Source organism: Fulvia fulva, chromosome 6 (assembly GCF_020509005.1).
Source record: "Fulvia fulva chromosome 6, complete sequence".
NCBI classification, from domain to species: domain Eukaryota; kingdom Fungi; phylum Ascomycota; class Dothideomycetes; order Mycosphaerellales; family Mycosphaerellaceae; genus Fulvia; species Fulvia fulva.
In genome coordinates this window covers 4,109,318-4,122,777 of record NC_063017.1, presented here as the reverse complement: position 1 = coordinate 4,122,777, position 13,460 = coordinate 4,109,318, and the positions used below count along the sequence as shown (strand labels likewise).

The window sequence follows — 13,460 nt, the reverse complement described above, 5'->3', positions numbered from 1 at the left end:
TTCGCGCGGCATCTAAGCGTATAGCTTAAGGTCTGAACCTTAGGCTACGCCGGGCGCGGTAGGTATAGTACCGTTACTACCGCTAGTACTACGAGGTAGTCGTAGTATAGCTAGGCTCTTTGACTTTAGGCGCTCGAACTTGGCTTCGAGCTTATAGTATAGGTCGACCAAGTCTTCGCGGATCTTAGTCTCTATAGGCAGTACCTCTATATATTTATAGTTAAGCTTACCCTCGAGTAGGCGGTAATTAGTCTTAGCTAATAGGTCGTATAAGTTACGCTGTTCGTTGTACTTGGTAATAAAGATAGAAAATGACTCGTTCTTACCCTACTATAAGACCTAGAGCTTCTAGAAGGCCTTGCCTACGACGTCCTTCTTACTATACCGATCGATAAGGAATTGGATTATCCTATCGATAGACTTGAAGAGGTCAACGTAATTACGCTTAGTACGCTTAGAGGGTACTCGCGGATTACATAGCTAGTACGGGTACCCGTTAAGGTAGTTAAGGATATAGCGTAGTCCGTCCTCGATAGTCTAGAACTATATTACGGACAGCTTGATCTCTAGCTAATCGAGCTAACGGTCAAAGTTTATATTCTTGTTATCGAACTTACTTTCTAGGTCCTTAACTAATTTGTTAGTATATATAATATTGACGGAGGGTTCGATAGTAGTGAACTAGCTAACGGCGGTATTGCTAGTCACCCTAGAAGTACTACTAGGTATACCCTAGCGTTCTCGTCGTAAGGAGTTACGGCGTAGGTAACGGCGTAGTCGACTATTATCTCTACCCTTATCGTTATTAGAGTTGTCTCCGTCGTTATTGCCACTACCTCTACTACCTCCTCGTCGGGTGCCTCTACCTATACGGTCCTACTAAGTAGGAGGCGTAGGTGATCGTGAAACACCGTTACGACGAGGGGAGTAGACGCGGACCTAACGACTACGGTTATTATTATTATTACCGTTAGTACCGCTAGTATTGCTAGTACCGTTCGTGTCCTTAGCTACTAGCTAAGCCTTTAGCTCTACTACCTCCTTATTTAGAGCCTAATTGCGCTTAGATAGGGCTTTAATGTCCTTAGGTGATATGCCTACCTACGACTCCTCGACCTGTCCGAAGAGCGTATCGTTGTCCTATCGGAGGCGCTAATTAGCTTCCTTAAGGTCTTATATCTGACTCTAATACTTCTAGTATTTGTTAAAGTAGAATATAAAGAGGCCCTTGACATCCTTATCCTTTTCGAGTTGACTAAGCCTCTCGGATACGATGTTACGTTCCTTCTTTATATCGGCGTACTTACGCTATATAACCTTGTTAGCCTTCTTTAGGGACTCGACCTTGTTGAAAAGTATAATGAAGTCTAACTATATCTAGCGAACGAGGTGAAACATGATCTCCGGGTATGCTATAGCACGAGTCGCGAACTCGGCTAGGCTCTTAATAGTAGTATACTCTAAGGCGATTACCTACTCCTTAGGTTAGCGTATATTATTAGTTTTACTATCTTGTATAGATATATCATCTCTTGACTCTATGATCTTGTACACTTTGATTCCTCCTTCTTCTAAGATCTATTCTTCGTCGAGGAATTGTGCGAAGTTGATAGGGTCGGAGGTTAAGGCAAACTACTGTTCTTTAGGTAGTAGATCCTTCTCGATCTCTTATTATTCGGCGGCAAATACGTTCGAGTCGTCGTCGGAAGGGAAGGCACCTAGGGCGGTATCGGTGCCTAGGTTATCGAGTGTCTACGTTTTAGTAGATACGGTTAGGAAAAGCTTAGCGCGTACGAGCGACTAACGCTTATACTTGCTAAGATCTAGATAAAGAGGTTGCTTAGGCAAGAGCACCCCGTTAGCAGTGCTACCGGGTATAGCTATGTTGTACTGTTACGTAGTAGATGAGACTGCTCTCTCAGTAGGCATGTAAGGGCCCTATAAGAGTAGGGAGGCGCGCGTTTTGCGCGAAGGAGAGAGGTGATCTATTGACTTAACTAGTACGCTTGTTTACGCGACTATAGTTGTTGTTAGTGCGCCTGTACGCGCGACTCGACGGTTGGTGACTGTGGTGAACTTGACCTGCCTTGACGCGTTTTGCGCGAAGGAGAGAGGTGATCTGTTGACTCAACTAATGCGCTTGTTTGCGCGACTGTAGTTGTTGTTAGTACGATTTAATTGTGACTGCTAGCCTGACTAGATAGACCGCTTGTAAGACCGAACAAACTATCACGGGCAGTGATCTGTAAGACGACAGTGTAGGGTTGCCGTAAAACAAGCGTTGTTCGGTAAGGCTACGAAAGAGAAGCGCGAAGCGCGCGAGATATATAAGGAAGCGCCAAGGCGCGCGACGTCACGGCAGTAGTGAACCGTGACAGGGATGTTGACTTTTCTATAGGATACTCCTGCCTAACACACACACACACACACACAGAGAGAGAGAGAGAGAGAGAGGGAGAGAGAGAGAGAGAGAGAGAGAGATTAGATGTACACGAAGCATCAGGCTAGTGGGACTTTCTAGACCCCAAACATTTGAGTCAGCAGTCGACATTTTGCATTCACTGCCAGTGGATTTTTGCTCAGGATCATGCCATTCACCTTCGAGCTTCACAAAATTCTCGTCTAGGCCCCTAGGTGTTGTTTGTCAAACACAGTGGCTAGCTGCCCCGATCGCATAAATACATTAGGACTTCTTCGACCGTTCTTCGCCTTTCCAAACTCAGCTTCGTGTTCTCGACCACCTCTCAGACCACTCGCGCCATCAAAATTCATTGTATCAGTACAACACTCGCCCAACATGGTACTTCACAACTGGAAGAGTCATGCTAGTGACTACTGGAAGCTACTGCCTGTACAGTTTTTCACCAACGAAAGCAAGACACCTGCGGAGCTCAAAAAAGCCCTCAAGGGCTGGGGCTTCGTTTCCAGCAAGACCATGTCTCATGATCGCGTAGGCAAGATTGCGCGACAGATATTCTACCATCTACCCTGCTATGAAGCATGGAATCTCCACGAGTTACGAGCATCATGCGTAGGCCGACGGCTGGCGCCCCCAGCCATAACCGGCTGTTCGCCTCGTGTCGACCTCATTCGCAGACTCGAGACTGCCGATAAGAGCCAGACACTCGACAAGTTCATGGAAATTCCGCCAGAACTTCGTATCGTCACTTACACGATGCATTTCGAAGACATTGACCAGATCCGCGTTGACAACGCGATTCCTGCGCAGCCACCCATCACCAAAGTCTCGAGTATGGTCCGTCATGAGAGCTTGCCCTTGTTTTACGATACTTGCAGATTCGGTTTCTGGTTAAGCGAAAGAGAAGGGATTGAAGACTATGACGGGCCTACGGAGCCATCGAACATGTGGTTCATCGAGGCAGCTGCGACGTTGACTGACCCGCATGGACTCAGAGCGCCAGCACAGCCTCTTGGCGGTTCATTGACACACCTACGTGTGGGCGGCTGGGTTCGAGGCAGAGGAATAGCCGTGACTGGCGGACGACTAGGTGGGTGGATTCGCTACGAGGTCAAGTACCAGAACACCGTGAACGGCGTCGGTATGACTGTAGAGAGGTGTTTTTCGGATGGCCCGGAGGAACTGGATCTATACGAGTATGAACCACAACGGGCTGATGATGCGATGGAGTCTCGAGCTGCGCATCTGCTTGGAATATTTCGACAGCGTGGCGACGAGCTTATGCTGCAGTCGACTGACGTGGCGGAGTTCGAGAATTTGGGGTTCAACCTCGAGTGATGGCATGGACAGAGCTGCGGCGGTGCGGTCAATGAAGCATATAGCCATAGTGTACGATAGATAGCACTGACTGATGACCTTGCCGTGAGCTGAGTTGCTAACGAGCACTCGGAGCGCAGTTGACCTTCTTAGTAAGCAGATCATGAGAGTGCCTTGGCACAGATTCTGTAGAGATTCGTCGTCGTTGTATACGTCTCCGTACACGGGGGGCTTAAGAAATGAGTGATGCATGGGATAAATCTCCTGGGCTGTCCTTTACACAGCGAGGTGCAGGAGTACACTATAGACAAAGGGCTGCTTCTTCTCCATAGATAGACGCATCGGCAAGCATAACATCAATGCGGCATCACGCTACACAGTCCGTAGCGAACTATAGCACGAAAAGCCATAACAACATCATGACCACACCACAGACGAGTTGTACGAGCGGCCTGCTCACCATAGTAGCTTTGCTTTCTTCGCCATCCTCACTCTGCGCATCATCAGCAGCGCTGCTGTCGGACCCTTCTCCGCCATCTGGTGACCCATCAGTGCTATTAGACCCGCCGATCCGGGTCGCCAGGCTGCTTCAAGAATTCTCTGGTATCTCGATTTCGGCATAGTTGGTTACTGGCTGTGCTGAAGGATGGCCTGTGGAATCCGCAACACAGCGCCCGTCCTCCCATGAGACCTCATACACCTTACGCCAGAGTTCTTCCTGGGACGTATACATAGGAGCTGTATAGAAGATCCGGTAGTCGGCGGCGTCGTAGACGTACTGAAGAGGAGTCACAGTGCTGTCGCCTTCGCGGATACTGTTGCGGAAGTTTACGCTCCCTGCTGGCAGACCACCCGGTGGTGCATCTCCAACCCCGGAGCTGGTAGTCGTCGCACGATTCAGGGCAACGATGGCAGCCGCGATATCGTCTTGGCGGAGATCGGCTTGAAATTTGAGCAGTTCTTCGATCGACGCCGAGCTCACTGCGCTTAACACCCCTTGATCCAGTGCGACCAACAGACCCAGCTGTCCGCCTTTGATGCCTCCAACGCCCTGAGCAGGACCTGTCTGCCGACGACCACCTACTACTACTTGGCGTACGTTTTGATCTCCTGGTGCGTTGCTCTTCATGAACTCGCTGAAGAGCGCACACGTGGATGCACACCCGCCGTCCTGCAGTAGCACAATGTTCTGAGGATCAAATACTTGTGGACGAGCAGCCTCAGCAGCTGTTCGACCCTCAGGGAACACCGGGAATTGAGTCTGCAAAATGTTCGTCAGGTTGGGTCGGACTAGAGACGTAAAGCTGTCAATGGCTGAGTGTCGGCAGGTCCAAACAGATCCGGCCAAGACTGGAAAGTCTCGTTGTTCGCATCAAGCTGTTGGCGATAGTTAAAGGGGTATGCTCCCGAGAAGAATGGAGGTGCGGATAGAGGATTGTCGAAATCTTCTGCACTGGCGCTTGAAAAGGCCTGGCTTACAACACGCCCAGTAAGGTCAAATAGTGGAACTGCCCGAAAGTTCACTGCATCATACGGGAATGCTGTAGGGAAGATCTGACGAAATGTATCGTGCGCAAGGAAGCCGAGACCGCCTGGGTTCCCGCGAAGATCGATGATAAGTCGAGTCTTGCCTGCTTCTTCAGAAATTGCCAAAAAGTCACCAATTGTAGACTGGAAGTCCGCAACTTCGTCGAGAGCGTTCTGAAAGGTCGAAATCGCCAGCACCGCCAGATCTGAATTTGATTCTGGGAAGTATCCAGAAACCCGGCTCGCGTAAGCAACGACTTCCGTTGGAAACTGCGGGCGGTCTGAGTCGGCTTGTCTTTTCTCTAGCTCCGCAGATCTCAGGCGTGGACGAGCTGGTACAACGTTCATTGAAGCTGACTGCTGGAGTGCCTCCGACAGGCCAACAGCCGAGACCATGTTTCGCGACCCCATTTCTTCAGAGAGCAAGTCCTCAATGGTCCCATTGCAGCACCTCCCGAAGAAACTTTCACCATCTGCGATACCCGTGAGGTCACTCGTGGAGAGCGCTCTGACGCTCAATATCACCTCAGTATCGTTCGCATAGGTCAACTTTGTCTCGTCGCTCTCGTCGAAGAAACGAAACTCTTCAAAGATGGTTCCACTCTCCGGTGCAAGCTCGGTCGGGAATAGTAGGTTGTAGTTGGCATCCGGATCATGATATGACCCTGCTAAAGCAGCTTGCTGATTCAAGAAGTCCTGAACATCCTGGCCATTAATCTGGACGACTGGCGAAGGGACAAAGGTCGTTCGTGCGCTCGTTGCTGCAAGAATAAACCTGTCTTGGTAGGCATATACTTCTGGCAGCTCGACCCCATCGGATGATACCGAAATCAGAGGAAACCTATCTCCCGAGCGAGCGATGCGAAGGAACGCAAATGTGCCGACAATGTCTGGAATGTATGACAGGTGTCCGTCGTAGGCTGAAGCAATCAGCCGGGCCAGGTCGGCCTGGAAGTCGTACTCGTTCGGATAGAAGTCTTGTTGGAGACGCGCTTGCAAAGTATCGAGTCCGCCCAGTATGTCAACATCAGGATAGAGTCTTGCTGGTTGCGAGCTGTTGAGATAAGCCAGATCACTCTGGAAGCCGAGCAAAAGTCGCAGTCCCGTCAGCTGCGTGAGTGCGCTTTCTGTCTGAAGTGGAACCGATCGCAGGCATTGTAAGGCCAGGCTAGCTGGGACTGATGAGGACCTTCCTATTCTCTCACTGACTTGAGCACAAAGTGCCTCTTGTGCACTGATGAGGCTAGTGAATGTTACCAGAACTACCCCCCAAACCCTGGACGTCAGCATCGTTGGAATTCTGGTGACAACGGCAGGTCTCTGGTCAGTATCTTATCACAGTGGAAGAGACCTTGTCTTGCCATCTTGTGAGTGGGAGTGTGCGAGGTGTCCATTGAGGCGCGGTTCTACCTCTTGGCGAAAGGATTCAGGTATGTCTCGGCGTGCATTGGCATATCGCCACATGAGCTCCAGTACGTCACCGCGCTAATGCACTGTTCCGCGGACCATTCTCAATCATTCAGTATAATCATGTCCCTTCTCCCAGGTTTTAGCATGATCATAGCGTTGTCTTCGATTTCAAGTGGTCGAGTTGCAGTGCGTGGCATTGTTTGGCGTGACCAAATCAGTCGTGGCGACGTCATTCCGCATAGCATGGCGGATCTGTGGTGGTAGATTGAAAGCGGATACGGCGTCTTGGACCAACTTTTGCCAATCAAGACGATTCGTCATGTCCAATCATCTGTACCTAAACACGAAGTACAACGCAATTGCGACCGCAATGCCATCCAGTCCTATGCCAAGATACCAGGCACCTCTGTAGCCCTCTATGACACTTCCGCCATTGGCATTGACGTTGCTGACTACCGTACCAGCGATGCCCAGGCCGAGCGAGATGGAGTAGTTGACCACGGTATTGACCAGTGAAGATGCGATACCTTGGTCCTGCTTCGGCGTGCTGTTGCTCAAGATGATGGTCCCACTTGGAAAGCTCAAGTCCATGCCCCAAGGCATAATGATGATAGAAACGAATGTCTGTGCCCAGTATGTCTGCTCAACCGGCGCCGTAGCGATGAGAATTTGACCCGTCAAAAAGAACAACGTCGCCATCAGCAGGACGTATGAGACCTTGATGTGCGACAGCAAAAATCCAGTAGCCACGGCAGCGGTAAGACCAGAGATGGCCACAGGAGAGTTCTGGGCACATGCCGCCAGAGCCGGATAGCCTCGCAGGTTCTCGATCAGGCGCCACAAATAGAACACCCAGATACCGAAACTGCCCCATCCTGCTGCGATGACTCCCAACGCCAGAGCAGCCTCTCCCTTGAATCCTTTGAGCGGGATGAGCGGGAACTTGGCATACTTAATTTCCACCACGGCGAAGGCAACCAGCAGCAGTATTCCCACAATCAGGAGCACATATGTGTACACCGTCTGCCAGCCGACGACAGCTGCCTGATTCCAAGCAAAGTTGAACAGGACCAGTCCGCCAACTCCAGTACCACAGCCAAGGAAATCGAAGTCCATGATGTTCGTTGACTGCAGTTCGTCCTCGGGAAGAATGGCAGTTGCTACGAAGATCATGACTACACACGTAATGGCCAAGGCGAAGAATGCCCAAGGCCACCAAGCAAGTTGTGCCAAGATCGACGAGAAGACTGCTCCAACAACCCAGCCAGTCGGCGCAGCAGCACCAAAGAGCGCAAAGATCATGTTCTTCTTCGGGCTGGCACCATATGTTCGTCCTACGAGAGCCAATGCATTGGGTACAAGCAAAGCGCATCCGATCCCTTGGAATGCTCTGGCCGTGCTGAACAGGATGTCTCCACTGTAGACTGCCACTCCAGCTACAATAGACCAGATAGCATACCAGCCAAAGCCGATCATGTAGAGTCTTTTGTGCCCGTACATGTCTCCGAGACGTCCAGCGGGCAGGATGAACGTTCCGACTGTGAGACTGAAGGCCGCTGGATACCAACTGAGGGTTGCTTCGTCGGTGATATTGAAGCTCCTATCGGCCTGGTGTCAGCATCACCGGCGCGAACTTGGCTTGACGTATGTATGCTCACCTTCCAATAATATTCAAAGGCGCAATGGTTTGTGCCAGTCCTGCCAGAGCCAGGAATTGAGCCATGCATATCACGGAGATGAAAGCGATCTCGTGCATTGGTGACAACGGAGCACTTGGAGCTTCCTCCTCTGTATGATCTGCCTTCTCTTCTCCATCCTTGCGAGACACGGTTGAATCATCATGATTGACGCTGTCGCCTCGCGGTTTGTCCTGGCTGGTTGTTGTTTTCTCGGGGTCAGATAAATACCCAGCATCTGATCCTGGCGCCATCGTGTACCAAACGCAGCCAGGCCTGTGGCAGGGGACTCGGATCAGGTCAGCGTTGAAGTCCTGTAGGTACTGTTCCTTCAACAACAACCAGAACAAGAATACGCCCCAGGAACTGGAGGAATGGTAACCAAAACGAATGCAGCCACGAACTTCTCGGCTCCCCAGTGAACTTTACCAATATGCTTCCGGGACACGACCTCAGCGATACGAAATCTTCGCGGAGCACTGGAGCAGAGATCGCTGGCTCGATGCACGGCTGCCTTGCATGTAGTTAGTAACAAGATCAGCGCAGACTTAAACTTTGCTCGCTTCTGCCTCGGCGGCGATAGCAAAGGATTAGCCAATAAAGCCTTCGACACACAAGAGTTTGTCTAGCACCAACACCAAGGCGGTGGTCATCACTCTTGGCGACGATCGCAATGGCCATTTTCAGCTTCGTATCGAAGCACCACACAGTTTCCAAAAGAACATACCTGACGATTCTGCTTCGCTCGCAGAGTGCTGAGATGGTGTCGGGCATACCACCGACGTTGAGATAATGAGCATGCCACCCAAGTCACATCGATTGGACTGCCATCGTCTGGTGGTACAGAAAAGCGGACTCGGATCGAACCCAATCTGTACTTACCAAGAAAGGTAATTTCATCGCCGCTTACACGCAAACGGCCAGCGCAGTACGTAGTCAGCATCGTATCTTGCGCAGAAATGATGCGCTTGAGAGCTAGGAGCCCTTGTCATGATGAGGCGATATCGTGATGTCGTGGCTAATCGTAGCCCATGGAAATCGTGCACGCTGCGTCAACATGGCGAGCTCGACAGGTGCTCATGTCATCGCAGATCTGCCGAAGCAGCGTCGTATCGTGGCCTCTTTAGACAGATCACTTAGGCTTTGCTGGGTGATATCACGCGAGAGCTAGTATGATGACACTCGAGCCATGCCCAAAAATTGTTAGGGCGGGTCGTACAGTTTGCGTTTCTTCTCCAGAGTCCTTCTAGACCTGCAGCGCAGTATTGTCAGTCCTGCAGCAACACCTCCTTGTATCTTCCAACGGTGTCAAACATTTCCCCATGACCTGAAGAGATCGTCACTTGCTGTCATGTCGCACGGCGAGCGGACACTCCCAGGTACGATCGACGACCTTGCAAAGACATCTGGAGGCCGAGTATGGGCACGATATCCAGTATCGCCCGAAGCATTTGCGCGGGGCGAGCTGCGTGAGGTGACCTTTGCAGACCTCGCAAATGCTATCAATCGACTCGCATGGCACCTTGAACGAATACTGGTGGGTCATGATGACCTTGAAACGATCTGTTATATTGGGCCTTCCGACGTCCGGTACTTAATTCTCGCATGCGCTGCATGCAAGTGCCGGCTGAAGGCACTGTTTTCGTCGCCAAGAACAACGTCGATGCTCATGTTTCATTGCTGGAGAAAACCGATTGTAGGACCCTGCTAGGACCGCAAGAACGATCGAAGGACAGCACTGCCGAATCTCTTGTTGCCGCACGAGATCTGATGTACGATGTGATACCACCCTTGGAGGAGTTGCTAGACCCGCGAATCGTCGAACATTTCCCGTGGACCAAGACATTAGACGACGTTGCTACTGAGACTTTTCTGATGCTGCACACGAGTGGGTCCACTGGGCTTCCCAAGCCTGTCAGTATCGCACATGGCCTAATCGCTACCATCGATGCACAACAGGACCTACCTGATGTAGAAGGCTGCAGTGTCACTGCGCGAAGATGGGCAAACACATCCGTGCATACTGCATTGCCTCCATTCCGCTCAGCAGGCATCAACTTTTTCAGCTTCTCGGTGTTCCAGTCAACGCAGCTGATCCTGGGACCTTGTGATCAGCCGTCTTCACTGAACACCGTCGAGCGAATTCTGAACTTGCATGCCGTGAATGCTGCGGTACTGCCTCCTTCACTCCTCGCCGAAGTTGCTATGGACGAGGGTCTGCTGAGCGAGGTCTCACAATGGTCCAGTGTCGCGTTTGGAGGAGGACCATTGCCAAAGGAGGCAGGCGACGCTTTGTGGCAGCATACAAGTGTATTGAAGATTCTGGGATCGACCGAGACTTTCAATATCCCTGAGCTCGAGCCAAAATCGATCGACGAGTGGGAGTATCATCGGTATCATCCTTCTCTGGGTCTCGACTTCAGATCGCACTCGGAGGAACTGTACGAGCTTGTCTTTCAGCGCGGCGATAGGGTGGCTCGGCATCAAGGCGCATTCTGGACGTTCCCCGACCAGGACGAGTACTCGATGAAGGACTTATACGAGCAACACCCCTCGAAACCCGGCTGTTGGAAGTATCGAGGTCGAGTAGACGACATCATTGTGCTTTCGAATGGCGAGAAGTTCAACCCCACCGGGGCAGAGCGTATCATCACCAGGGACCCGACCGTGAAGTCCGCATTAATAGTCGGGTCTGCTAGAGAGCAGCCAATGTTGTTGATCGAGCCACTTGAGGTCCCAGGTTACGACCTCGAGCGAAGACGATCGTCGATCGTAGATGCAGTCGCGCATGCCAACGAGATCCTGCCAGCCCACGCACAGATTCATCCTTCGCATATTCGAGTACTCGATCCATCTGACACATTTCTACGTTCGGCGAAAGGCGAGGTTCGAAGAGCGCCCACGAACGATGCTCTCAGTGCGATAATCGCTGAAGTTTATGACTCGGCAGATCAGAGCAGTGTCTGCGCCTCGACATTAGACTTCCAGGATGAGCAAAGCCTGAGCATCGCTTTGACTCGGATCTTATCGACAGACTACCTGCAAGGTGCGCAGATCTCGGAAAATGACAACATCTTCCAATGTGGACTGGACTCCCTGCGCGTTGTCAAGTTGCTGCGTTACTTCAAAGCCAGTTTACGGCAACAGGGTGTTGAAAAAGTATGCAGCCTGACGACGAAGGCGATCTACCAGAGTCCGTCTGCTCGATCACTCGCCAGTATGCTCATCGAAATGTCGACGGGTGCTGCGGCGGATGAGTGTGAGGAGGCAGACCCGATGTTGGAGATGCAGTCGAGGCTCGACTCTTTCACGGCTCGTCTGGACGGCCTGGAGAAGCGTCCCGATGCCAAACGCATTCCTTCTGGAAACGTGGTCCTTTTGACTGGCTCGACGGGATCACTTGGATCCTACATTCTGCTGGACAGCCTCGTCAGAAACCCTTCAGTCGAAAGAATTATCTGCGTGAATCGATTGGGCAGCTGCCGTGGCAAGCAGCTCGAAGCGACGTCCACGCGCGGTTTGTGCGAGGACTTCTCCAAAGTCGAATTTCTGCAGGCAGATTTGACGAGACCATGCCTGGGCCTCGAAGCCAGCAAATACGACGATCTTGCACAGACAACCAGTCATATCATCCACAATGCATGGCCAGTAAACTTCAACTTGCCACTGTCGTCATTTGATCCGCAGCTAGAATCATGCTGCAATTTGTTGGAGCTGGCAAACTCATCCAGCAACATTGTTGAAACGATGTTCATGTCGAGCGTAGGTGCAGCAAACAACTGGGCGTACGTCAACGATGGCTCTGTGCCGGAGACGCTACTGGATGACTTCCGAGTGTCCGAGGGTATGGGCTATGCACAGTCGAAGCAGCTCGCTGAGCTTTTGTTTGCGCATGCCAGTAAGGCAAACAACCTGCCAGTGACTGTGTGCCGTCTAGGCCAGATCGCTGGGCCAGTGAAGTCGGAAAAGGGTATGTGGAGCCCACAAGAGTGGTTCCCAAGCGTACTGCTAAGCTCCAGTACTCTTGGCAAAGTACCGGAAAGCCTGGGCGCCATGGACCGAATGGATTGGATCCCCGTGGACCTGCTTGGTGACATGCTAGTGGAAACAATTCTGCCTAAATGCCCAGTACCATCAGACATCGGGCATGAGGTCGTGAGACAGCTACTTGCTCTACCAGAGGCATGTATCGCAGCATCAGCGGCCACTTCTGCTGCGTCTAGTCAACCTGGAACTCCGCTGCCAAGTACATCAGCAAGTCCGGAAGGGTTGAGCTCCAGGACTTCTGTCTCATCGGATGAAGGCTTGGAAACGTCTAAACCAGGAGCCAAGTTTCTGCACTTCGTCAACCCTCGGAAAGCGTATTGGAAGGATGTTGTACACGACCTCTTTGAAAACGAAAGCAGCGACGTCCAGATCGTACCCTTCTGTGAGTGGCTAAGTAGCCTAAAAGAGGTGGCTGAACGAGAGGATGTCAGCGACGACATTCCCGCTGTCAAACTGGTCGGCTTCTTTGACGACATCGGGCGACCTGATGCCAAAAGGCCCGAGTTCTCCACATCAATCGCCCAAGGTACGAGTGCATCGTTGAGAGAGCTCAAGTCTGTCTCCATCCAGTGGTTGAGGCATTGGCGACAGCAATGGCGCCAGGCTCAAGGATGAAGCGCCTCCATACCGAGAGAACGTTCCCAGGAAAAGGTTGACATTAGGCCGAAAGAATGGGAATGCTCCCAGCGGAAGATTGACATTAGACCCGCGGCCCCACGCGCTCGGAAAGCAAGGCAGGTCGCCGCCATTCTGTTAATGGAGTATGTTCAAATGCTTCGGCAGCAAGCGATAAGCACCGCGAACATTGATGAGATGAACGATAGATGTTGTCAGACGAAGGAAGTAAGCAGGAACATGGATCCTGAAGTATAGGTCCGACCAAACGCCGACTATCGGCCGACGTAAAATCCGCCTTGCCTGCTGTCAACACTCGATATCGTCCACAGCAACAACAACAACAACAACAACAACAACAACAACAACAACAACAACAACAACAACAAGTCATGGTCAAGACGCTGTGAAAGAGCAGAGTAGATCGGTCACTCTGTCACGGGTCAGAA

At 51.4% G+C, this 13,460-nt stretch overlaps 4 protein-coding genes across 4 annotated transcripts; 2 read left to right on the top strand and 2 right to left on the bottom strand.

Moving 5' to 3' along the window:
* Positions 1 to 2,797: 2,797 nt before the first annotated feature.
* On the top strand, positions 2,798 to 3,757 carry CLAFUR5_07487 (uncharacterized protein; the record flags this gene model as incomplete). The annotated part of the gene is made up of 1 exon (XM_047906635.1): positions 2,798 to 3,757. One exon carries the CDS (start codon positions 2,798 to 2,800, stop codon positions 3,755 to 3,757), a length of 960 nt encoding a protein of 319 aa, XP_047763285.1.
* Positions 3,758 to 4,325: 568 nt separating this feature from the next.
* Positions 4,326 to 6,553, bottom strand: CLAFUR5_07486 (Peptidase S41 family protein ustP; the record flags this gene model as incomplete). Its single annotated transcript, XM_047906634.1, has 2 exons — positions 4,326 to 5,040; positions 5,073 to 6,553. 2 exons carry the CDS (start codon positions 6,551 to 6,553, stop codon positions 4,326 to 4,328), a joined length of 2,196 nt encoding a protein of 731 aa, XP_047763286.1.
* A 447-nt stretch (positions 6,554 to 7,000) lies between these two features.
* On the bottom strand, positions 7,001 to 8,603 carry CLAFUR5_07485 (Low affinity ammonium transporter; the record flags this gene model as incomplete). The annotated part of the gene is made up of 2 exons (XM_047906633.1): positions 7,001 to 8,273; positions 8,332 to 8,603. The coding sequence occupies 2 exons, from the start codon at positions 8,601 to 8,603 to the stop codon at positions 7,001 to 7,003; spliced, it is 1,545 nt and encodes a 514-aa protein (XP_047763448.1).
* Positions 8,604 to 9,954: 1,351 nt separating this feature from the next.
* On the top strand, positions 9,955 to 13,011 carry CLAFUR5_07484 (Non-canonical non-ribosomal peptide synthetase FUB8; the record flags this gene model as incomplete). Its single annotated transcript, XM_047906632.1, has 1 exon — positions 9,955 to 13,011. The coding sequence occupies one exon, from the start codon at positions 9,955 to 9,957 to the stop codon at positions 13,009 to 13,011; it is 3,057 nt and encodes a 1,018-aa protein (XP_047763449.1).
* Between the last annotated feature and the right edge of the window lie 449 nt (positions 13,012 to 13,460).